General features: G+C 41.7%; 1 protein-coding gene across 3 annotated transcripts; it reads right to left on the minus strand.

Moving 5' to 3' along the window:
- Positions 1-783: 783 nt before the first annotated feature.
- Positions 784-26,310, minus strand: UBE2D3 (ubiquitin conjugating enzyme E2 D3). 3 transcript variants are annotated; one of them, XM_082237116.1, is made up of 8 exons: positions 25,872-26,310; positions 8,379-8,442; positions 8,226-8,257; positions 6,882-6,959; positions 5,693-5,798; positions 4,278-4,371; positions 3,782-3,831; positions 784-2,269 (listed from the first exon to the last, which is right to left on the minus strand). In XM_082237116.1, the coding sequence occupies exons 1-7, from the start codon at positions 25,893-25,895 to the stop codon at positions 3,783-3,785; spliced, it is 447 nt and encodes a 148-aa protein (XP_082093242.1). In that variant the 5' UTR covers positions 25,896-26,310; the 3' UTR covers positions 784-2,269; position 3,782. The 3 variants fall into 3 exon arrangements, with proteins under 3 accessions (XP_082093242.1, XP_082093243.1, XP_082093244.1); XM_082237117.1 differs by having other exon boundaries at positions 3,760-3,831; XM_082237118.1 differs by lacking the exon at positions 3,782-3,831 and having other exon boundaries at positions 25,872-26,295.
- Positions 26,311-26,640: the final 330 nt, after the last annotated feature.

Genomic DNA, 26,640 nt, shown 5'->3' on the forward strand with positions numbered 1-26,640 from the left:
ACTATATAATCCAGAGCATGGTGTCCTTTCAACTTTACACCTCAAACCTAAATTTCATATGGAAGCTACTTGCAATGGACTTCACCTCCAGATGTGTTTAGAACCTCAGTTGCGCACAATGCGCCCATGCACAATCCAACTACATTTATGCACCTCTTCATAACTCCTGTTTATATCAATAGAATTAAGCAAAAACTTCTCAGTGGATACCAGGGAAACTGTATGTTTAGCTTTAGCTGGATCATTCCACTTTTTTTAAAAAAAAGTATTTTGGCTAGCAGTCTGGGTTACAGAAACTGTTTAATGTAAAATTATCAGAGAAGCGTCCTCCAAGTACCTAGTCCTGACTGGCAAGTGAACACTCATTTGCCCTCCAAGGTGACTTTTATTACTAGCGATGGAAGCTGCTTGAAGAAGGCACAGCAATGAAGAGCTTGTCTTGAATAAGTAACCAAATGTGTAGGTTTTCATCATGTTTAAAAGTTGAAACAAACCATGGCCAAACTACATATTCCACTTTTATAAAAGTTAGTTTAACATTTATTTTACATCTAGGTTTCCACAGTTATGTGGAGACAAGGAATTAGGATGCACAGAACTATAAGCAGTGCCAGAAGTGGATCTAGAAGTCACAGAAGCACAAACTGATCATACAAGGCTAGAAAATGCTGAGCTATAGACAGGGATGGAGACAAAATCATGAGTGTAGGAAGAAGAGAAAGGGGGAAAGATACCTTATTACCAACAAGATCAAGAATGAGTGGCACAAGACAGTGCTTCTCAAAACAAAACAAAAAAACCCAGTAGCAATGACTTTATTCACTCATTTTAGCCACCAGAAATGAAAAGTGACCACTGCAACAAAAATGTTCATTAATGTTATGTGGCAGCATGGTAGTCCTTTGATGGATAGCAAACATCCCACATAGAAAAGTCACTTCAACACAACCTCATGACAATTCCCACATCAAAACAGTACTTTATTTTGCAATTTTTGCCTCATTACTCCCACATAAAGATCTTTCAGCTGTCAAGTGTACACGGTGAAGAAATGCTTCACAGTCAACAAGCTGGGTGCATCTGGACGTGTCTCTGATACACCAGTACATATATCAGCTGGGCCCCAAGTCCATATTTGAACTCTTGGCTCCCAGTACCTTGTGTAGCACACTAAAGTCTACACTACTAGATTAGCTTATTAGTTCTGCTTACTCCAGGGCTGATCAATGTGTCAACCTGAAAACAGACCAAGTATTATAACTGAACATGGCAAAAAGGTTCACTCTAACTTCACATCATTATTTGATGTCAAACAATGAGGCAAATCCCAAAAGGTATATACAAAAACCACCTTTGCTTTTACAAAAGATTTTGTTTCCCATATTGATTAATCCAGGCAGCTAACTCATTGGTTTATGTAACTTTATTGAAGAAAATAAAATCAATTACTAGGAGAGCTATTAGTTGATCATTCATCCATTGACAACTTGCATCATTTATTCAGTGCTATATTAAACTGTTGTGGAAGATAGATTAACTAATAGCTCCAAGCATCCTAACAAAATTTAAATGAGAGTTACAAAAATGTTCTGAGACCCTATTTTGGAATACAAGAGATGTTGGACTTCCAATTTCCATTCTCTGTAGAACAAGAACTGGTCATTCCTTTATTGACATGCATAAGATACATCACGTGTTCTGTTCTGCTGATGCTACAGGTTCTGTACCAATTCTCCAGCCATACCAGTTATGAGCACAAGTATGTCATGAAACCTCAGTCTCTAACACTGGAAGGATTTAAAACAAGATGGATGATGCTACAGCAATGTTATTTCCTGTGATGTGAGCAAACTGAACATCCATCTCCCTCCCTTTGGGCGATATCTTCAGTAGAACTGTTAGAGCAGTGAGGAATGATTTCAATCTCATAACCAAGTTAGAGTGAAGACATTGGCCACAACACACATGCTCCATTTAAAGAATTCTGAATCTTGGGCAATTGTTCTTGTATAACTACTTTACAGATTCTAAAAAGCAGTTATTGTCCAAAGCTGGAAGAGCTAAAGTCTTCTCAGATGAGCATGTGCATGAATGGATAGAGGTAAATAAAAAAAAAAAAAGATGAGGTCTGATAGGGGAGCAGCCGGATAAGAAAATCAAAAAGGAACAGTAATTTAAAGTTTATTCCAGCTATAATGCAGGTTATTCTGATTTAAGGTAGCATCACATGGCATACTTCTGAGTCCATTCCCGAGATATTCTGTTGTACCTGTAAGAGGAAAACATGTTAAGCAAAATCAGCCAAACTACAATCAGAAATAAAATATTCCACACATTAACGTCTCCTTCAGCTTCCCAGGAACATGCTAATTTATACTACTTTTCTCAGAAAAACAAAAATCCTAGAAAGTCAAGCTTTCGATCCAACAGGCAGAAGACCCAAAATATAGTGAAGTAGTTGCTAACTTAATATGAAGAAACTACTTGACATTACAGTGGTGCCTCTCAAGACAAAATTAATTTGTTCCGCGAGTTTTGTCGTCTTGCGATTTTTTTCGTCTTGCGAAGCACGGTGTCGGGAAAGTTTTGGAAAAGCTTCAAAAATCACCAAAGTCTTCAAAAACCTCAAAAAAGGCTACCACACCGCGTTCTATGAGTTGCTCCTCGAAGTCAAGTCGCAACTGTATTAACGGTGTTAAGAAAAAGGAAACAAACTTGCAAGACGTTTCCGTCTTGCGAAGCAAGCCCATAGGGAAAATCGTCTTGCGAAGCAGCTCAAAAAACAAAAAACCCTTTCGTCTAGCGAGTTTTTTGTCTTGCGAGGCATTCGTCTTGCGAGGTACCACTGTACTGATAGAACACAGCAGCTCCGCCTAGTTTAACTTGTGTAGAAATTATTGATCTTTTATCTCTAAACAAAGCAGCCAACGTTATCCAGAAATGAAAATAGGACAAATTGGAATTCTAAACATACAAAATCCCTATCTATGCTTCCATTTTCCTTAACTGTCCCAAACAAACCACTCCAAATAGCACAAACAAGAAGTAAAACTAGCATTAACGCCAGACAGACTGCCTTAAAATATCCCCATCCAGACGCACTACTACTTTTGGTGTTGTTCTTGATCACTAGCCTAAATTTGTAAGAGACACTGGGCAAAGCCATTTTTTAAAATCTCATGTGTAAAACATATTACTGCATGTTAGAAAATCACATCTTAATGTGCAAGTACAGGTGGATGTTCGGTTGTGTTATGACAAGTAATGCAAAATTCCAAACTCTGACAAACAGCACAATCAAGTCACGAAGTCCTTTAGCCAGCCTCCCTCTCAAAAAGCAGGGATGTTGAGAGAACTGTGCAGGAGCTCTACTGTGATTGAACCAGTTCTATATTTACATGCTCTGTTATTATGTTAGTGCCTACTTATACATGCCTAGTAACTTTTTCTACTTCATGAGCTCTGAATTTCACTTACTTAACAGTTTACAGTAGATGACCAAAGCCATCTTCTTTGAAGTAGTGCCAAAAGCACCTACCAGACAAAGCAGCAGTTGCAGAACCAAGAAAAACAACAACTAAAAAACCTTGTTTTATGTTTGGCTCTACTTGTTTAGCCATGCAGAAATAGGTCTCTCACACCGATCGAGCTGTTAAGCTTTGTATTTCAGTAACTGGTACAATCTTTTATTTGTTAGTTAAATCCAGTGCCTTAAGCATGCTGCACTCAAGTGCTGAATTCCCAACATCATTAATGCACCATGAAGTGCAGATAGTCTTACCCTACAGCATAGCGTATTTCTCTGTCCACTCTCTTGCTAACCTATTGTACCTAATTGGATAAGTATATTTAGTAAGAAAGACGAGCGAATAGATCCTTTAAGTCTACCTGGAAGCAGTTCTAGAACTAATGGGAAATTTGAGGCAACCACAGTTAAATCCAGAACAGAAGGCAATAGTTAAGAGCCATGGAAGTATCAGATAAGTTTGCACTCCCTCCGCCCGCCCTCAAACTCAAAACCTTGTGTGCTGTTTTTAAACTGTTCCATAACAATCCAACAACAGAAATAAGTATTTTGGCCAGGATTAGGGTCTAACTTCAGTTTTAGCACTGTCCTGGAGCCTTCTGTATTTAAAACAAAAAACAAAAACCAGAGCATTTAAACCCAAGTCAATTTGGGTCTTTTCAACTCCAATTTGAAAAGAGCAAAAGAAACTCAATAATTTTCTAACCACATCTCTTCACTTAGGCAATCTTTCCAAGGGAGCTATACTTACTTGTCTCTGTCTGTTTTATAGATACGTGCAATCTCTGGCACTAGGGGATCATCTGGATTTGGGTCACATAGCAGTGAACAAATGGATAACAGTACTGCAACAAAAGAGTAGCATTTATGGTGAAAATCCGAAAAGGACTATGAAATACTTCATCGAAAGACCAGCTAATTATCTCCCACTGCACGTGTATGTCATCAGGCTCATATACTTTATTAAAAAGGTTGCCTAAGGGTGTGACCATGTTCATTACAATCAGGAATGCTGAGATGGGGTACTACTATACAAGGCCTAGACCCCGTTTTCTTTTCTTTCCTTAGAAATCTTCATCCCACGTAGAATGAATGTTAAACAAAACATTCAGGTAACATGTGAAGAAATCTCAAAGATAAAATTCGGATACCCCCTTTCAGTGTTTTACAGTCAAAGTGTCAAGCCAGACCCATGATTGTACATGCTCAAGAATATCCTAACATTGTTTTAAAATGACCCAGGAAGTCCCTTCTCCAGACATTTTGAAACCTTTTGGCGGAGTCTTCCCCAGTGTGGTTCACTCAATTTTTCTCTAGATACAGAAAATGGAGGTTCATTTGGGAATTTAAGCCCTCCATCTCACCCTGAAGAGGCAATACAAACTGCCATGTGACACTAAGCATCTGAAAAACTTAAGCAAATTTGTGCCCTCCTTTACAAGTGGGGCAGAGGGCCCAATAAAATCCTGCTGGCACCCTTGGTTGAAATGACAACTGAATGCTCATTTAAAAGCTTTATACACATGAATGCTGCAAATTGCAGAACACAAACTTCATCCTAGATTTTAATAGCTTGAGCCATATTGTCTACATTCCTCTCTGCCTATGGACAACACTGTATAAACACATAGACATGGCATGTATTAATCCAAGTTCAGGTGTAATGCTTACTGCTCCTTAGCCAAAATCACAATTCTCTACAGAAGTGCTCCTATAACCAAATCACGCTGATGACTTTCTAGGAAGTCTCGCTTATCAGTACAAGGAGACATATCAAAGAAGAAAGCAATCACATATGTGATGGTAACTGCCTGAATATTTTGACTGTAAATACATGAAAGTGTCATTCAACTCCAGCATCAACTACATCAAAATCTTACATTTTAATATGCTGCAAAGTTGGCATATTATTTAGGCTAGATTTTTTTCTCTTGCCAGTTCTAAATCAGTATTTTAAATAGCACCTAAGTTTTACATATACTGCAAATTTTAATAGTCATGGTCAGAACAATGAAGTCAAAATAACACTCAAATATCAACCAAAGATACACTGGGAGAGGTAGAAGCCATACATTCAGATATGCCTCTTTCCCACAACGGGAGTAAAAAAAATACAAGCTGTTTCATTAACCCAATGACAACATTTTTGTGAAATACTTCCCTTACCTTTAGAAATAGTTAAAGCAGGAGACCACTGTGACCTTAGAATGTCGAGACAAATGCTGCCATTACTGTTAATATTTGGATGATAAATTCTTGTTGTAAATGCAACCTAGAAGAAATGTATATCAATCTGCAGTTAGCACACATGTCCTTTTGTTCTGGTTAAAAGATGCTGGTTGTCAGAATATTTAGAGTACACACTATTTATTTAAACACACCATTGAGGGAATTGCTCACATTTTAGGTACTCTTTCCCCACTCAAGTATTTTATTGTTTTCACTTATACAAGATTAATCAATTTTTTAAAAAAACCTACATAAGCACTAAATGTGATGTGACCTGTGGTACTTAACCTAAAAACACCAAAGCTCAAATTACGTGGTGTTTATTTGTGCATTATTGTAAATATTCAGAGTTTATGCATGTGAGGGGGCACATTTACAGCAAGCTATTATTGAAATAAATGCCATTTTATACATTCACATCTAAAGTATTCTAATCAGCTACGACCATATTTTATCTTGCCAACTTCTTAGGAAATACGGTCTTGTATAAGTGCTGTGCAACACATGGAACTGCTGTTCTGAACAAAGAATTGAATTACCTTTGGAGACAAATTTAGTTCTATGGTTCATGATTTGGTTTTACAAAGATTATCACCAGTCAACATTATGGAACTAGACTGAAGGCACTTTCAATAATTCCTGACAAAACACTTTATATAATCATTTGAATACAACATAGATTCATACATATAACCAGTGCTTTTTTTCTTTAAAAAATGTTTAGGGGTACTCTCACTTTCCTACTCATATTGAAATACTGCCCCCTCAATGAGGTCAAACTTAGATTCACAAAATGTTTAGGGGTATGCGTACCCCTGCATCCCTCCAGAAAAAAGCATGACAGACAGTTATAGAACTGAATAAGAAATTATTTGATTTCTGGAATCTTTTGAACACAATTCATCTATTAGCTGCAATTCAATCCAAACCTGAGCAAGAATAGCATGCAAACCAGTTATTTAATGGAGTAAACTAGCTGCCAAGGCTTTTCTATTAGAGATCACACAAGCACTGTAAGCAAATATAGCCACAAAAATACTTGTTTCTTAGACAGTGGCCTATAATTCACAAGCCCAGAGAAGTTCACTATTTTAGAAGCAAAAGACTCTTCCACATTTATGCTTACCTTGGGTGGTTTGAAAGGGTAGTCTGTAGGAAAGTGAATTGTCAGGAAGAAAACACCACCTTGATATGGACTGTCATTCTGTCAGAAGGAAATTCAGATCCAAGTTATAATTTTTAGCAGGACCCATAGAGAGTTCAGAATAGCAAAGCACAGTAACAGTAAGCTGTGCTCAAAGTTTAAATATTAGCTTAACTATAAGCAAAACCATCTGCAACAAGATGTTTACCAGATTTCTACCAGAGCTCAGTTTAACCAAGCACTGCATATGGCAATACAGTCTTATAAAAAGAGAAGATATGGAAATCCCCATGAATATTCTTCCGTGTCTATTAAGAAGTAACTAGAGAAACAGTTTTTTGCATTACAACACTCCTTTCAGTCACTAAATGAAACCTTTTTTATTCTTAAACTTTATGTTTAGGCAATTTAAATCTTGCTGACATTCCTGCTTTATCTGCTTGCTTATTATGCAGTTTTGATGTTAAAATATTGTTATTGGTATTTTGAGTTGTATAAAGAACTGGTCTTTAACTGATCTGAGGTGGGTTGGAACAGATACACTACCACCAGGCAAGTAAAAGTTTAAGAAAACAAATGCATGTTTATATTAGAAATGGGCTCTGGGTCTGAAAAGGTTGAAGATACAGTGTAAACCATTCAGAGACTGATCTGGTAGAAGTGGTATAGAAATATTTTGATAAAACAAATCTCTATTGTGTACAATTTGAGAAAGAGGTCTACAAATATTTTCTACTTTCACGACAAATACTGGTAGCCTCCTTAGCCTCCCAAGAGAAGCGGAAAAATATCTGTACTGAGATAAATCACCGTATTTTTCGTCCCATAGGGCACACCGGCCCATAGGGCGCACCTAGTTTTTTGGGGGGGAAATATTTCCCCCCCAGGCGCGGGACTGGGGCGGGGGAAGCCCGAGCTTCCACTGACCCCAGCCCCCAGAACAGGCTGCTCTGCACAAGCCGTGGAAGGGCTCTCGGGGCTTGCGCAGAGCTACATGAAGCCCGGGCGCGACTGCTCAGCGCACCCAGGCTTCGGGGTGCAGGCAGCTCTCCGCAAGCCGTGGGAGCCTGGCGGGAACTCCCGCGGGCTCCCACGGCTTGCGGATAGCTTCCTGAAGCCTGCATTCGCCCCATAGGACACACACACATTCCCCCTTCATTTTTGGAGGGGAAAAGTGCGTCCTATACGGTGAAAAATGCGGTAGTTGGCCCAATAAAAGGTACTATAACCTCCCTACTAATACACCTTCAAAACAGAGATGAGAGTGGCCTTAGAGTTTCAAACACTTCTATTTTAAATCATTGTTCAGAAAGTTGAAGTACTTACAGGGCCCATAATTGTGGCTTGCCAATGAAACACTGAGAAGAGGGAGGGAAAAAAGAAAAAATCAGTATTTCTTTAGGGAAAAGAGCACATAGACAGACATAGAGCAAGTCACATTGGTTTATTAGGTTTAAACTTAGTTTGTCAGTTACTTACTGTCATCTCCAACAGGGCCTGCAGAACACTGAGCTGGTGGGTCACGAGCCAAGTCACTAAGTTCCTACAAAAAGAAATATTACCTTTAGAGCACATCCTATATAGAGGTCATTTCTGCCCCTCCCGAAAGGTCACAGAAAGAGGATCTTATATTCTGTCCATTTCAAATTTAATTCCATACCAAATTACTGTTACGGAGTGACACAAAACAGCTACCATGTTCTCTTAAAGAATTAATTAATGGGTTCAGAGGTTGTGAACATTTACAGCTAACTTGTTTGGTACTCATGAGTCAAGGGAAGCAAGACAAAAAAGCTCATTCCTTACTAAGAATAGCTTGTTAGTGTACTTTCATGCAAGCAAGCCATAAAGAATGGGATGCGGAAGCATCCCTTGACATGTAGCTGCACTCGATACATACAGTGTAAAGCAAAGGTAGTATTAATACGCTACAGGTAGGCATTGCTACCAACCTTCATCAGTTAAGAATGTGATGAACAAAGTCAAGATTTTCAGCGATGTTGTTACAACCTCCTGACACCTAGCCAAGTTTCCCTTTTACCCATGCATTCATCCAATCTATACTAAACTTCAGAAAGAGTTGAGCCTTTATTTGGAAGCCTTTTAAGCAATCTTAGTTCATGACTGTACTGCAAGAATACAGCATGGTTCACTAACTGCAACATGAACTTTCAGAAGTTACTCCTAGCTTAGAAGGAGGAGGAGGAGTAGGAAGAAGAATTTGGATTTGATATCCCACTTAATCACTATCCTAAGGAGTCTCAAAGAGGCTAACGATCTCCTTTCCCTTCCTCCCCCACAACAAACACTCTGTGAGGTGAGTGGGGCTGATACACTTCAAAGAAGTGTGACTAGCCCAAGGTCACCCAGCAGCTGCATGTGGAAGAGCGGAGACACAAACCCGTTTCCCCAGATTACAAGACTACTGCTCTTAACCACTACACCACATTGGCTCTCCTAGCTTACATTTTTCCAATGAACACTAGCAAGTTAGCATGGCACTTTCAAGTATTTACGTTCGTTTTTATGCATATACCTACAATCCTTTAGTGTTCACTGTATTTGTGCACTATAATTGTTGCCACAGAAAGTAATATGTTATATTAATGGAGCAACACTTTGTTGTAGAAACACACAATCAACTTCTATCATACACAGGCACTTCAACCTCTACAGTGGTGCTTCAGGTTACAGACTCCGCTAACCCAGAAATAGTACCTCGGGTTAAGAACTTTGCTTCAGGATGAGAACAGAAATTGTGCTCCGGTGGCGCGGCGGCAGCAGGAGGTCCCATTAGCTAAAGTGGTGCTTCAGGTTAAGAACAGTTTCAGGTTAAGAACGGCCCTCTAGAACGAATTAAGTACTTAACCCGAGGTACCACTGTATTTGAAATGAAGATAATAAGTCCCTGCCTTAATATTCTCCATTTTGCTATATTTTCAGAGGTTTGTATGTTTTCAGAGTAAAGCAAGCATTTACTGTGCGGAAGCATCCCATGACATGCAATATAATTTAGCTTCCTTCTCATAAGGAAACATAGCATATCCACTCAAAGAAATGGCATACAGCAGAATTAAAGTCTGACCACAGATAATGACTTCACAACACAGTACAGTGGTACCTTGGTTTGCATATGTTTTGGATTACAAACATGTCAAACCCGGAAGTGCGTGTCCCGGTTTGCAACCTTTTTTTAATTACAAACTTTTTTGGGAGGATCACAGACAATTTTTTTTTTTGAGGCCCCATTGGCAAAAGCATGCCTTGGATTGCAACCTGTTTTGGTTTACAAATGGACCTCTGGAACGAATTGTGGTTGTAAACCAAGGTACCACTGTAATTGCAGGTTGCAATTAAGTCCACTTGAAGGTGCAGGTTCCCAATCTGGGGCTGCTTCTGGATCCAGCTTTGTAACTGAAGGCACTTCCAGCCATTGAAACTACTATGGCAACTATGGCCATTCCTGGACTGGGAAAGCCTGGCCACAGTAGTTCATGCATTGGTTTCTTCAAGACTGGATTATCACAATGCACTCTTTGTGGCACTTCCCTTGCACTTGATACAGAAGCTGCAATTAGTGCATAATGCTGCAGCACAACTGCTAACAAGAGTTAGACGCTGCCAGAGACCTGCACTGGTTGCAGATTTGCTACCAGGCCAAGTTCATGGTGTGACATTATTATATAAAGGCCTTAACACCTTGGGACCAGTTTATCTGCAAGGTCACCTTGCCTCATTTATGCTCACTTAACAGCTTCAATCTGTAGAACTGGTAAAGTTATCGTTGCCACATAATATTCATTCCACATTTGTGAGAAATCAAGTCTTTTAGTGTGGCAGAAGTGGAACTCCCTGCCTAATGACATCAGTCAAGAGCCTTCACAGTAGTCTTTTTGGCACCTGCTAAAAACATGTTTAGACAAGCCTACCCAGAGATGTAGAATGTTTACATGTGTTTTAATCTGCTTTTACCTTACCACTGTTTTTGATTATTGTTTGAATGCTTTAAATAGCTGTTTTTCACATTTTATTCTTTCCCCCCTATACCGCTTTGAGGGTGCATTTTTTCTTACACTCAAGAGGTATATTAAAAGTGCATGAAATAAAGTAAGAACTAGCACACTTTGAGGGATGTGTGTTACAAATTAACCTACCTACACCTTTATGAGTCATCTTCAACACTGCACAAGCAGAAGGCAGTTCATGCAACCAACCTATCCCTTCACCTACTCCTCCCTACAGTCTCCTATGCTCCCAAATAGTGCTCTCAAATAAAAGTTGATTTGTTCTGCCCATTTTGCACAACTTCCCTCTACTATGGCAGGTCTACACAACAGGGCACAACATGTTCCTTAGTTCTCTGCCAACCTTCTGGAGAGCTTGTTTTGGGATGGGAGGATATAGCGATAGGGAATATCCATTGTGTGGAGCTGTCTTTCGCTTACATAATGGCTCCCATCTGCATGCCATGCTAAGCCAATCCATGACCTAGTGTGCAAGCAAATACATACATACATACATACATACATACATACATACAGGAAACCAGGATGCTTAATTGTGCCCTTCAGCAATGCCCTTGGGGCTGCTTGTAATAAAACAGAGGAACCTTTTTTAAAATTACATTTTCTGCCTGTTAACAAAATGACAGAGTGGTCACTAGGCAAGCCTCGCTGGAAAGTATAGCTTCAAAGGGGACATCCACAACCAGAAGGCCCTCACCCCAGTCATCACCTGCCTCACTTCACAAGGACCTTATGTCACAGAACTCGATTCACATCCAGTTACATTTGGGAGCAAGCAAAGATAGACCTAAGTTAGACACGTTCATAAACCTCATTGAGACTATGTCTGGATGCTTTACCTGATATTCCTGCATTGAAAGGGTTGGACTAGATGACCCTTGGTTCCCTTCCAACTCGAAGATTCTATGATTCTAAGTACCCAAACTCCAGGCCATAAACTGCTTTTCAAAAAGGTAAGCCACAGCACTTTGAATTGAGACTGTAAATGAGTTACAAGCCAACATAGCTATTTCCTAGGGAACATGGCATGTTCCCTAGGATGAGACCTAGTTAGAAGTCTAGCAGCTACATTTTGAGCCAACTGAAATCTCCAAAGCTTTCAAAAGAAATCTCATGTATAGTGCAAAGCAATAGGCTATCAGAGCATGAACTACCAAGGCAAGGCCAAATCTGTCCAGGATTTAGCTGGCGCACCAGCCCACAATGAAGATAGGTGCTACAAACCACAGAGGCAAGCCCCCAGTGACAAAGCTGGAACAGTTAACACCCCTGAATTGTAAATTTGATCCTTCGGAGAAAATGCAACTGTGTCCAAGTTGTTTGTGCCTAGGCAGAAAAACCACCCATCAACAGCACCACCATCTTGTTAGGATTGAGCTCTGGGTGGATGGCCCTCATCCATCACCAGACAGTGGATTCAATACTTCCACCACCTCACATCAAAGTACACCTTCAGGAATTAAATTACACCCTTCAGGAATTAGCCGTGCAATTAGGAGAGGAACTACAACAATATGCTGTCTCTGAAGCCAGGTAACAGGTATTGTTTTGGAAAGGCTGATGGCGATGGCATCAGAGGCCAACATGCAGTTCAGGAAAATTATCAGGGTTTCACTCCAACTCTCATTATCCCTACACAGGTATCCATCAGGGCAACTAAGTGTGTCAGAACCAGACTGAAAGGTATCCAGATCATTCTCATTCAGAAGAGTCACCGCCAGCTTGAGGACCTTGCTCAAGAAAAGGATATTTGCAATATGCTAATCACATGCATCTGATGAAATACAACTTTTGGTTTCCTGCAGATTGCCATTTACCGGACAGTTTGCTTTACCCAGGAAAAACTTAAAACATCTGCCCAATCCATAGACTGATACATATCCTTTAAAACTAGTTCTACCAATCTTACTCTCCAGAACTCTTTACCAATGAAAGTCAAAATGGTTTGCACTACTTTAATTTCCACTGGTTTCATACAGCAGAGTAAAATCCCAATTGGCGTAACGTCTCAATAATAAATAATAATAATATTTCTAGACCACCCTTCAACCGTAGATCTCAGGGCGGTTCACAACATAAGATAAAAACACAATATACATTAGAAAAACAGGAACAAACAAAAAAAAACCAAACAAATAATCCCCCTCCCCCCATTTAAAAGTGTATATGATGTTAATGGTGCATAAAGATGTACAGTATAATGAATGCAGCAGCCAAACCTCCCTGGGGAGAGTATTCCACAAACAGGTAGCCACTGCAGAAATGGCCCATTCTTGTGTTGTCATCCTCCTGACCTTTTGGGGGGAGGCATACAAAGGCCTCATATGGTGATCGCAGGGTCCAGGTAGGTTCATATAAAGAGAGGCAGTCCTTGAGGTATTGAGGTCCTGAGCCGTTTATGGGTTTATAGGTCAAATCCAGCACTTTGAAATGGGCTTGGAAACTAATCTGCAGCCAGTGCAGTAGGGCAAGGATCCGTGAATAATGCTCAAACTGTCTTGCTCCAGTGAGCAATCTGGCTACTGAATTCTGCACCAAAATATGCTTTGAAGAAAGCTCTATTATCGCTTTATATTATTACCAATGTACTTGCTGATAGAGTTGAGGAAAGCTAATCTAACCAGGAAAGAAACATGCTCCTAATCTAGACTAGTTAATCCAGTGGTTCTCAACCTGTGGGTCCCCAATGTTGTTGGACTACAACTCCCATCATCCCTGAGCTCTGGTCTTGCTAGCTAGGGGTGATAGGAGTTGTAGTTCAACAACATCTGGGGACCCACAGGTTGAGAAAGGCTGAGTTAACCCCATTTCTGGATGCCCCAACAAATTATTTAATGACAAATACCCCATTAAGTGAAAATTCAAAGCATAAAGGGAACACAATGTTGATAACAAAAACCAGCCTCTAATTTAGCACTTGCCTAACGTGTAACAGCAATACATTCAAGACACATGTGTGTATACCCTCCATGGCACAGCCTTAAACCCCATGTTTCGCCCCTAGATAAGCACCCACTTCCAAGGGCACATGTACACAGGAGCTAAAAAAGCAACCAGGTGGTGATGAAGTGCTGTAGGCAAGCAAATTAGAGAATAAGCGACCTGTTATTAGCAATTACTGTGCTGCATTAATAGCATGTCTTTTTAAGATGCCCCCCCCCAATTCCTAGCTTTACTATTTCACATCACTGTTTGGCATTTTGAAGAGGCTCACTTTGCTATTAGGTAGTAGAAGTGGTCAACACCAAAAACTGTCTGTAGAAAAAGAAACACTACTTTGATTGGCAGGAGTTAAGAATCCCTGTTTCCAGTCTTGCTTGTGAACAACTGAGTCAATTCTGCCTTCAGTAACGTGGAGAACATAAGGCAGGTGTCCTACTGCTACAACTTCTGCCCTAGACACAGGCTCCTCCATGAGAACACCACTAGCATCATAGTACTGAGATTTCTAATAATGTTTTGAACCAGAGACATTTGAACTATGTATGTCAACATGCTCCTTCCATTAAATCCTATTCAAGCCTCTGTGAAACACGTTCCCTTATGAAAATATCATGCCAGAAAGCATGTGCTTGCATTATGGAGGGCTAGAATACGGGTAGGCAAACTAAGGCCCAATCACCTTCTAAATCCGGCCTGTGGATGGTCCGGGGATCAGAGTAGAATGTGTGCTTTTATTTAAAATGTATGTCTGAGGTATTTGTGGGACATAGAAATTGGTTCATTATATATATATATATATATATATATATAGTCCAGCCCCCCACAAGGTCTGAGGGACAATGGACTGGCCCCCTGCTAAAAAGGTTTGCTGACCCCTGGGCTAGAAGATGCTTTCCAAGACACATTTTGAACGCGTCTGTCAGCAGTATGATCGCTTCTGAAAGATCCTCCCTCCCATCAATGAAAAAAACAACAACCATCCTTCACTTAGGATTTGCCTTTCTGAAACCCTGCAGACGCTATTTCTCAAAATTTGAGGTCTCCTTCCATACTTAACTCCATCTTCTGACTCACTCCTCCAAACCCAAATTGTTTGTTCCACAGGTGGGCAGATAGACAAATAACCTGTGTCCATAGAAACTACTGCTACCTGCAAGATCTTTGGACTGAGATACTAAGCCTAACACTAGCATTAGAAAAAAACAACTGACCCCACCCCACCATCTCTGCTCTAGAAACTATGTACAGGCAAAATAGAACAGTTCATTGGCTTTCCTTTGAAGAGTGGAGCAATGAGGGTTCAGGCACTCCACAGAATCCAATGTGGTCCAGTGAAGGTCCTCTGCCAGGGGGCCTTAAATTCATCCAAGCCTTAGCTAGTACAGGAGACACTGACCACCTCCATAAATATCTTATTCTTTCCAGAAATTATGTGATGCATTCCTGGCTTAGAGACTGGTACACACAGTTTGAGAACCAGTGCTGCAGGTAATTCAGTCCTCCTACCTTGTTTTCTATAATACAAAAATGGTACAACCACCTTGTACGTACGCTTTACAGTTGTAAAGACTGGATCATAGGCTACAGAAGTTGCAACAGCAATAATGATAGCAATAATGATAGCAGAACGTTGGCGATCAGCAGTTCTCTCTACCTTGAATAATTACAACCTAAGATAATATCAACTGTAATTACCTCTAGATGACACTATTCCACTAAGTGAACTCACAACTTTGGTGCATGGCTTGCATATGAACTGAGCTTCCGATTGCTTATATTTAGTTCATTTCCCATGATGATTTTGCTCAAGTGACAGAGGAAGAAAGGGGAAATGGTTCTCTTCTATGCGTAGATTGAAAGAAACAAGTGGTAACTAAATCTACTGCTGCTTGCATTACAAAACAACTTAGGAGCAGGAAAAACTAGACTTGGATGAGTCTGCATTAACTAAACCTCCAAGTAGCAATTAGCAACAGGGAAGTCCAGGCCTGGTAGTGGAATTCCTAGTCCTGCTATCAGTGATCCTTTTAATGGAAATACTGAACCTAGTACCTGTGTGCACTCTGCCTCAGCGTTTTTTTGAGTAGTGAACAGCAAAACTAGAGCACTGTATTTCACCCACACATACCAAATACCAGGATCACTTCCAAAGCACATACATAGGTTTTCAAGAAAATGTGAAAAACATGGAACTTCTTGCAAAGACATGGTTCTGAGCTGCTATATAATACACTGGCCAGAGTTTCTAAATTTGCTTTGTAAGATTGCGCCCGAGGAGAGAAAAGGTGGTTTTGTTTGTTGAAAGAAAGTTGCACTATTTAGGACTGCTGGCTTTCAATTTGGTTTTATGGATATTGGTTAACACAAATTTGGTTTAGAAGTTATGTATATTCTGCCATCAATCTAAGCAACTGTAAGTACTCTTTTAGATACTCCAGGTGACTTGTTTGGAAACACACTAGGAGGTATTGGTCACGTATTATTGATCATCAAAATCTATTTTATCGCTACAGCTTTGTCCCAAGCCAGACTAGTGTGTTTTTAGAACTTTTACTATTAGGTTAGGTAACTGGTGAATTGGTGAATACTGACAACAGTATAAATAACTCCATTACTTACTATTTACTAGTTTCACTGGAGGCCACATGACTGCTCTTTCAAAAGATTTACTCATTCAATTATCCTTAAGAGCCACTAGGATTGTTGCCTCTTTAGATGACTTCACATTAGTTTATTCCACCCTGTAATTCTGTGGTTCTCAAATTGTAGGACAGGTCTTCATGGTGGGGCACACCACACCTGAAGGGATAGAATCTTGAAGCTGGCTATGACCTAGGGGGCAGGAATGTCCTGCTGTAGAGGAGTCACACTGTATTGGTGGAGGAGAGCCACTACTTGTTTCCAGCATATGATCAGAGCGATTCTGTCCTCTTTTGTAAAGGGTATGTTGGGGCACCAGTCCAACATCTTTCCTTGCAGCAGGTGGTGTACTGTGTGTGATCTGTACAAAAGGATCTCTACACGCTTATAGACTAGAGGAGGGGATATCAAGTTGAACGTTTTGGAAATGTTTCTGGTCTCAAACTGAGAACTTTCACAATAGGATTTCACCCACTTAAAGGAAATAAGGAATTAGTTTCTTCTAGGCAGCTTAGTTGAAAGGAACTTATAGGAAACAATACCAAATGTAAAGTAGGAAGTTTTGCCAATTAATGGAGAAAAATTCACTCATTTATAAAAGAAGATTTAATGGAGTGTGTTGAAGTCATACTACTGAATGTTCTTTTGAAGCCTTGCAAAAGTTACTTGAGAAAGCAAAGCATTTAACGCTTAGACATGTCTGTCTACATGACTACCTGAAATTAGAACCCACAGTCAAAAGCAGCTTGAAGTGTTCCAACCACATTTCCTTGTTCAGCAATCTAGATCAGGAACACGCTTTATTCTACATATGCTGCTTTGAGTAAAGAGCTTTTACTCAATGTTACAGATTTGTTACTTATGCATACAAGGCCCTCCAACCCAAACACTGCGCAAAATTAACCTTGTATGAGTTTAACTATAGTTTGAAGCTGGTATAGTAGATAACACCAACATTTTAGGTTCTGTATCATTTCATAGCAAATGGAAAATGTAACTATTAGCACTAAACCTGTTCAATGATCTCCTGGCAAGATTCACACATTTCTGTGCTATATTCAAAATTCCTTTAGGGACTATGATTGGGAGGAATTGGGGGCTAATTTATGTCATTCTCTGCTTTAGGGAACAAGTACTCAGAGGTACAGCATGACCCTGATGAGCTCCAGCTCTCCCGGCCCCACCCCCTGAGCAACCCTAGTGCTAAACATGACCAAACCATTCATAAAAGGCGCAGATTCCTGGCAGCTAACTCAAATTCGTGGCACCCAAGGTCAAACTAAATTTGTCAGCCCCTTATCAGGTTTAAATTCCAGTGAAAAAAGAAATACAAACCTATTTTTTTAACAGTACTGGGGAAGAAGCAGAAAACTTGGGAAGCTTTTAGAAACGAGTAGGCAAGCAGATCGCAAAATCCTAAAGCAGCCTTCCCTGATATAGTGCCCTCCAGAAGTTTCAGGCTGTAACTGCCACCATCCCTCACCATTTGTGATGTTGGCTAGAGCTGATGGATATCACCTAGAGGGCATTTTGTTAGGAAAGGCTACTCTAGAGAGCCACAGTCAAACTGCAAGTCTTTACCAAGCTAGATGGCTCAATGGTCTGACTTAAACCCAAGGAAGCTTTCCTACGTTCATATGGTTGTGGTGGTCCATATCCCTACTGCGCCACCCCGAGAACATTTTGCAACGCTTAGTTCTAAACTATGGATCTATGAAGCATATTGAGAGAATTAAAAGGGCTATAAAGCGCACCTATCAGTATTGTGCACAGGTTTAAACTATAATGTTTCACACAGCCAAGACCAGGTCCTTTATTAGACTCTTGAGGGGCCCAGAGACAGAACATTTTTTGTGTGGTCCCCTCCATAAGAATGCTTGCTTAAAGAACGGAATAATATGTAATCCTTTCCAAAACCATCCATATTTGATACCAGAGGTGCCTGATCTTATTTGATTTTAATCCGATTTTAAACTGTATTTCAGTCAATTGCTGAATTTGATGTATTAATGTGTTTATATTTTGATGTTAGCCTCCCTGAGCCCAGTTATGGCTGGGAAGGGTGGGATATAAATAAAATTAATTATATATTATTATTATGTTAAGATTCTCTCTCCCTCTGTGTGTGTGTGATTCACTTTCTATGCATGGCATTCCTTCAGTCTATGGAATGACCTGAGGAGATACAGAGCCTATGAGTGTGCTTTCTGAGACAAGAGGAACTGGTAAATACCGTATTTTTCGCTCTATAAGATGCACCTAGTTTTTAGAGGAAAACAAGAAAAAAAATATTCTGAATGAAACGATGTATGATTTTTGTGGTTCATGCTGTGGCCACAGACATGTGATTTGATGGTGAGTTTGGGGGTAGCCCAATGCAAAAATCCTGAGAATCCTTGTGGATCTGTGCTTTGTACCTAGTGTTTGCGCCACTGCGGCCCCAGGCAACAGTGGCTGCATGATTTTTTGGGTGCAGGCTGTAGCCATGGACATGCCATGTGATCTGATGGTGAATTTGAGATGGCCCAATGCAAAAATCCTGAGGATCCATGGGCTTTTACCTCCCCCCTCCCAGGCAGCCTCCTTTATCGCTAGCATCCCTTATCTCCCTCCCCGATCAGCTGCTTCCTTTCAACACTCCCTTCCCTCGTTTACCTTAGTGTCTTTTCCTTAGCTGGAGCAGTTTTTTGCTCCTCCTTTTCTTCTAATTTCTCTCCTCATTGCTTTAGTCTCCCTGTCTCCTCTCCTTTACCTCCTTTACCTCCCCGCTCCCATGCAGCCTCCTTTATTGCTAGCGTCCCTTATCTCGTTCCCGATCACTTGCTGATCAGCGGCTTTGTTTCAACACCCACTTCCCTCTTTCAAAAAAAGAGCATGCTCTGCTTTTTGCCCCTGGGCAATTTGGCTCCAGGGACCACACATTCACTCCACAAGACGTACAGATATTTCTCCTTGCTTTTTAGGGGGGTGCGTCTTATGGAGCGAAAAATACTGTATGTTTCTTCACTGCTTCTTCTTGAAGTCTTGGCTTTCTTTTGGCAGCCACACTTTCAGAGTGCTGTAAATACACTGTGGACTCACTTTGGTACCTGCCAATGATAGTATCTAAAGTGTAATGTCTACAAAACAAGGCAGGGTCAATGTAAAAATAACTGAAGCACTATAAGGCCTATTCAGGAAGATAATCAAACTCCCTTTGCCATTACTCTTCTATATCCTAATCTGGATGCCGACAAAGCAATAGGGCAGCTCAGTTGCTTGTCTTCAGACACTCAGGTCTGAAGAAGCAGCTGTTGCTGGCCAAGAAGAACCAAGCAGAATCGGTATCAGAAGGAATTGACGCCAGAGTTGATTTGGAATAATCTTTCTCCAATCAGGCCTAAGCATTTGACTTCTCCCAGCAAAGACAGAAAAAAATGAACAGGGGAACAACTGCTATCATCATTAATAGTAGACTCGTTCACATGTTGCATTAAACAATAGTTAAATTCATTCCTCCTGCTGCACCACCACCAACCGGAAATAAGCCAAAGTGCAGCTTGTAATGCCATCTGAACCTAGGCTCATGACAATTTCTCTCTAAATAATAAGCAGTATATAGTACATTTGGAGAAACAAACCACAAGCACAGAATATAGCTTGTTTCCCAGTGGTGCAGCAGGATTAAACCAACAATTTTGTGTGTTCAGATTAAATTATACTTTGTCTTTAACTATGGTTTAGTGTGTTATGCAAACTCACCCAAATATGTGAGATAACCCATTCCACTTCTAAAACAATAAGTAATTACAGACTCTCCTACTAAATGGGTTTCTAATGAGTGATCAATTTAGTTAACTCATGCCAAAAGGTCATTACAGCCCTACAGTAGAGTTTGTTTGGGGCTTTTCTCATATATATATATATATATATATATATATATATATATATATATATATATATTGCTTTCGTAGATTTTCACGGGTACAGGAATGCAGGTTTTGGTGTCTTCGGGTGTCTTCCCGTGTAAGAGTCGGGGTGTCTGTGCGACGTTTCGACGAGGTCTCACTCGTCATCTTCAGGCTGGTGCTTTCGCCCAGAACGTTGGAGGCTATACACCACACCCCTCAACAGTATTTATAGGAACTCAAACACCAGATTCTGCTCTGTTCCAGTAACAAGAAGCCGAAAGCACCAGCCTGAAGATGACGAGTGAGACCTCGTCGAAACGTCGCACAGACACCCCGACTCTTACACGGGAAGACACCCGAAGACACCAAAACCTGCATTCCTGTACCCGTGAAAATCTACGAAAGCATATATATATATATATATATATATATATATATATATATATGGAGCTCAATTGCTCCATAAAAATTGGCAGCAATTATTATCAATGTTTATGTGCTCCCACCTCAAGGGCATGTTATCCCCCCCACCCCGCCACAGGATATGACTAAGGCAGCAATAAACTGCAGTAAGAACTTGCTAAGGTTTGCGGGCATCCAGACATTGAAGCAAAACTAAGCAGACATGAAATTAAAGAATTAAAAAGAGATACCTGTTAAAGGTATAAAGGGTAAAGGTACCCCTGACCATTAGGTCCAGTCGTGACCGACTCTGGGGTTGCGGCGCTCATCTCGCTTTACTGGCCGAGGGAGCTGGCATACAGCATCCGGCAAACCACAGCGGCACATGGAAACTCCATTTACCTTCCTGCTGCAGCGGTACCTATTTATCTACTTGCACTTTGACGTGCTTTCGAACTGCTAGGTTGGCAGGAGCAGGGACCAAGCAACGGGAACTCACCCCGTCGTGGGGGTTCGAACCGCCAACCTTCTGATCGGCAAGTCCTAGGCTCTGTAGTTTAACCCACAGCGCCACCCGCATCCCTTTTGTTAAAGGTATAAACACATACAAATTAACTTGTGCCATCTCACACTGCAGGTGAAGGACTGCATGTCTGTTTAGGCAGTATTCACAGAGGCGCCACCAAACAAGAAAATACTCCGAGAAATGTAGGCTAAAAGACTTTTCCCAATACATCAAATCACTCTGCTGATGGTAAGGCATGCATTCAAACATGCAATAACCAATTGAAGACTGATTTGATCAACTGCCAGGCATTTTGTACCATTTGTGTTGGCAACCCCTAAGTCTAACATCACTGGAAATTAGTATCATGCAAGATAGAAGAACTAAGGCACTTAAACAATTGCCAAAATGGCCCAGAGTATGTTTTTGTGACATTTTTGGGTGGCTGTACCTGAAGACAAAGGAAAACAAAGTAAACCTAGAATCATGCAATGTTGACAGAAAAGCAGATGGCAGAGAAGACAAAGAATGAAGATAACTGAATGCAGTGTAACAATTGCCAGTTAAGCACACACTGATCTTAACACTTATTTATTAGAGAGTAAAAATTCAGATGGTCTCAAATGACTAATACTGGCCTTAAAGGAACAACATTCTACCAAATAATTGCCACCTTTTGCTTTTCATATCCATTGTAAAAAAAAAGATGAGTATGATAAATATATGAATGCTACTAAGCTTCAAATTTAGTTTTCTCCCTACATGATTTAACCACTTTACAGGAAGAATAGTCAGAACAAGTTCTAGACTTCATCCCACCATTTATAACACACACTTAAATGTGGATTAACCCCCTCCCCCGTAACCTGCATATGCTATTCAGAAACGACATTTATCTGAACAAAATATTAATAATGTCAGTCCATACCATCTTGCTCACCCAAGCTGAATATCCATGGCTACTAAAGTTCCAGACCTTGGGATATTTTAAAAAGAGATATCCCACAGGAACAAAAACAAAAATCTCACTGGGATATACATTTTAAGTGTCTCCAACTAAAAAAAGCATTTCTGCATCAGTCATTAAGGGGATGAAAATGTGAATGAACTACACATGTAAAAGTCCTGACAGAATTAAAATTCAAGATAATAATGGAAGCAAATAAAAGGTGGTAATGGGAAAAATAAATAGTAAGAAATGTTTAATTATCAAGAACAGACAGAATTGGCTAAACATTGCATGGTGTAGCCACTAGACCACTGGTGTATAACTGGGGAAACCAGGTTATTATTAATCAATTAAATTTGTATACTGCGCTCCATCCATAGAGGTACAAATCTCCACTCATACATAAAAGTTCACTGAATGACCTTGGGCAGTCACTCCCTCTGAAGAATAATAATTTTATTTTTATTATTTATATGTCGCCCATCTGACTGGATTGCCCCAGCCACTCTGGGCGGCTTCCAACAAAATATTAAAAGACAAAAACCCTCAAACATTAAAAACCTACCTGTACAGGGCTGCCTTCAGATGTCTCCTAAAAGTCAGATCTGTTTATTTATTTGACTAATTTTGGTAACCTGAACTACAAAAAGGGGCTGCCGGGAGGATGGGGAACAGAAGAGAAGGAACCACCTACATTACCTTGAGCTCCTCTGAAGGAGGGTTACACAAAATGGAATTGTCAAGGAACTTTTAGCAATGTTAAAGGTAAGCGGGAATAGGAGGCACGGTGGTCAGCTGGTAATTTAAGAACCAATTAACAATAGACGTTTATTATGAATGTGCGGAAGCTATGGCCCACCATGTTAGAATCCAAATACCATCAACCCCAACCAGTATAGCCAACGGTGAGGGATTATGCAAGTTGAAATCCATCAAATGTTAGAAGGCCACTGGATCCTCCCTGCATCCTGGGCACCACCACCACTAGGTTTACGATACTGGCTAGTTCTGTTTTATTCAAATTACACAAAAGGCCTCAATGATTTTCATTCCATGGGGCTGATTACTTTTAAACAATATTTTCATCCACGACACAACTAATTCTTAAAGAATTTCTTGAGGGGTATAACAACACAAGGAAAACAATCTAGTGCTTAAAAAGCCCCCCTAATAGTGCCAAACTCAAGTCCTTAAACTGGGTTAAGAAGAACATAAGCAAATTCCCAAATGTACTTCATGAACGTTGCTTTTAAAAAATCGAATCTCTTTCCACACTGAAGCTTCAATATTTATAGTTGCATTAATTGAAACAGAAACAGAATGAGTTATTTCAAGGATTCTCTTAAAGAGGTAGATTTACACTTAGTAAATTTTATAAAGCCTTAGCCTACCAATGTGTAGATTGCCTCTAGAATTGCATCAATTTAATAAACATATAAAGCTAGCAATGAATGAGTAAACAAGCATCTTAGCAAAAGATATAGCTCAAGATGAAGATATGCCAATTAAATGGAAGTCTACATGAATTCATAGCTCTTTAGGCAAATATGAAAGCTGTCCTACAATACTTTTATTGCCTATTATGGCTGCATCAGAATAGTTAAGGAAAACAGCAGAAAATGTGTACTTCAAATTGTAGGACTAGTAAGGGGCCTTTTGGTAGATTAAAATTGAAAATGTTATGCAAAATTACTACTTGAAGCTAGAACAGACCTATAAGTTCACAGTGGTCACTGCCTAGTTTAAGGTCTCCTTTAAGATCATTAACATTTTGATTTTTTGCTTGGCCTACAATACTTATCTTGTGTTTTGTCTAGGTAATTTTGTGTAGTTACATGACACGATAAACATGTTATGTCAACTAATCAAAATGCATATTTATTCAATCACACCCTAGGAGGACTAGGTGAAAAAGGAACATCAATTTTCATGAGTGATTCATAAGGAGTTCTAGAACAGTACATGTGCATTGATTTCAGCCAACATTGGGCAAGGTTAAATTATCAGTGTTATTTCTATTGAAGTGCTCAGTGTCCCAACTCTAGAGTATAGACTTTGGCTCCTGAGAGCATTTTTATCCAGAGAACCTGAATTTCAAAAGATAACCTGCCACTCAGTGTGATACTTTAACATGCCTTCAGAAAAACAGTTAAGAGAATACCATAAATTCAATATCCATTTTGCCATGGACTTTCTAGCGAGTCCACTTCCTGTCTAATTCTTTGAATTCTAAGGCATTTACACACACATTACTAATAAGCACTTGAGAGTCGAGCTGCTAAACGTTTTGCCTCTATATGTTGTTGACAAAACTAATTAAAGCTGGGCGACTCCCTTAAGAGTTGTTATTCTCTACTGCAGGGGAAACAAGTTCGAGAGCAAGCTTACCAGAAGCTGTTATTAAGATTTTATTTAATACTAATTCTGTCCAAACACACCAGTGAGCGCAGAGGGCAAGATGTGGGGCTGTGCTTTTGTGTAGCAGCGGCGACGTCAGCAAATACACTGCTGGCAAAAAGGAGCCTCACACTGTTAATATAAATGGTTCAGCTTCTTAATTCATAACCAACGGGGGGGGGGGGAGGATCGAAAACCTCTCCCAACGCGATCCCAAGACCCAAGGAGTTTGTAGGGCTTCCTTCACAGCGGACCCCCCCGTCGGTTTGCAAAGAGAGAGAAAAGAAACCCAAAAACGTCATCAGTGAAACCAGGCGGGTGACGACGTTACCTAAGCCGCACCCTCTGCTGCTGCTGCTGCCGCCACCACCAGCGAACCTTCTTCCCCTCGGAATACGGGCTGACTTCCTCCACCACGACACTCGTTTCAAATTAGCTCGTTACTCCACCCTCCTTCTAGATTGTGCAAGAACGAAATTCTCGATGCATCACACAGCCGCCGCCACATACTTCCGCCCCTTGTCAAGAGCGCAGGCAAAAGCCGTGTATTCCGCATTTAACACCCAACCCCCTTTCCCCCCCCCATAGAAGAGAGAAAGGGGAAAATTCAAAGAAAAAAGGGAGGGGGCGGGCAGGCAGACGGGGACTCCGAAGAGGACACGCTCGGTCGGCAGCTGCAGCGGCCGAGAATGTGGATGTGCGTGTGTCAGTCATGTTATTGCCGAAAGCTGGCGAGAGAGAGAGAGAAAGAGATCCCAGGGAAGCGCCTGAACTAGGCAAACCCGCCGCCGCCGCCATCTTACAATGCGGGAAAGAAGTTCCCGGCCAGAACAGAGGAGCTGGCTGACGGGGAGGCGGATTTCACACAGATGTAGACACACACACACACAAATACACACACAGACGGTGGTAGTGGTGAGGGGGAATCGTTTCTGCCCCCTTTTCTTTTCTCCGCCCGAAGCCGGATGGGCAAATTGGGCTTTGTCATGACAATGCCTCCCCGGTCCGGAGCTTCCAGGCAGCGAGGGGCCGAAGCTGACACGGAGAGAGCGGGGTCGAGCCCCTCTCGCGGACCCCCGAAGGCCTCGGGGAAGAGCCAGGGCCCGGCGGGGAAGGGGAGCCCCGTTTCCCACCACCCGCAGCCTGTCCCACCCGTCCCCGCCGCTGAGGGCTTTCCGGAGGCCGGCCGAGGCAGACCCCGCCTGGGCGCCCCCCGCTCACCTTGTTGATGCGTTTCAGCGCCATCCTTTCTCCTGCGCTGTGGGGGCGAGTGTCGCTGTGGTGGTGGGTGGTGGTGGTGGCCGCCGCGGCCGGGGGTTGCTCTAGCTGCTCCTCCTCCTCCTACGCCGCCGCCGCCTCGTCGTCGTCGTCGTCGTCGTCGCCGGGCCCTGTCTGCGCCGCCGCCGCCGCTGCCGCACTCCCTCCCTACGGGTGGGGGATGGAGCCTCTCGCTCACTCGCTGCCTGCGCTTCTCCTTCCTCCGGAAACAGCCGGGGGCGCCCGCTCGCACCGAACACCAGCCGCGACGTCACCGGCCGAGCCGCCTCCTCTCGCTGCGGCGGATTCCCCGTCAGGCAAGAAGGAAACCGAAGGTGCTGCGAGCGACCTGGCCGAGAGGAGAGTGGGAAGGAGAGCGACAGTGGAGCTCAGGCGCCACCGCCGCCGATGGCGAGGCCAAGGAAAGGGGCGGGACTAGATATAGGCCCCGCCTCCTCCCCTCTTTCGCTGCCGCCGCCGCCGCCGCCCTCCCTCCTGGGGGCGAAGGCGGGCTCACGGCGAAAAGCCGCGTGAGGCCACGCCCCCTAGGGCGATACCGATTGGATGACGCCGGCAACGCTTAACTGCCGCCGTAGGGAGGGTGGCAGCGCGCGCATTCGGGGAGGAAAATGGCAGGCCGTGCGGTGGGGGGGGGGGAGAAGAGGAAAGGGAGAGCGAAAGCCGTGAGGCTCGGCGCATGCGCGCTGCCGAGTGTTTGTTTCTCCGTCCCCTC

The sequence above is a fragment of the Podarcis vaucheri genome (assembly GCF_965113315.1).
Source record: "Podarcis vaucheri genome assembly, chromosome: 9".
Classification (NCBI taxonomy): Eukaryota; Metazoa; Chordata; class Lepidosauria; order Squamata; family Lacertidae; genus Podarcis; species Podarcis vaucheri.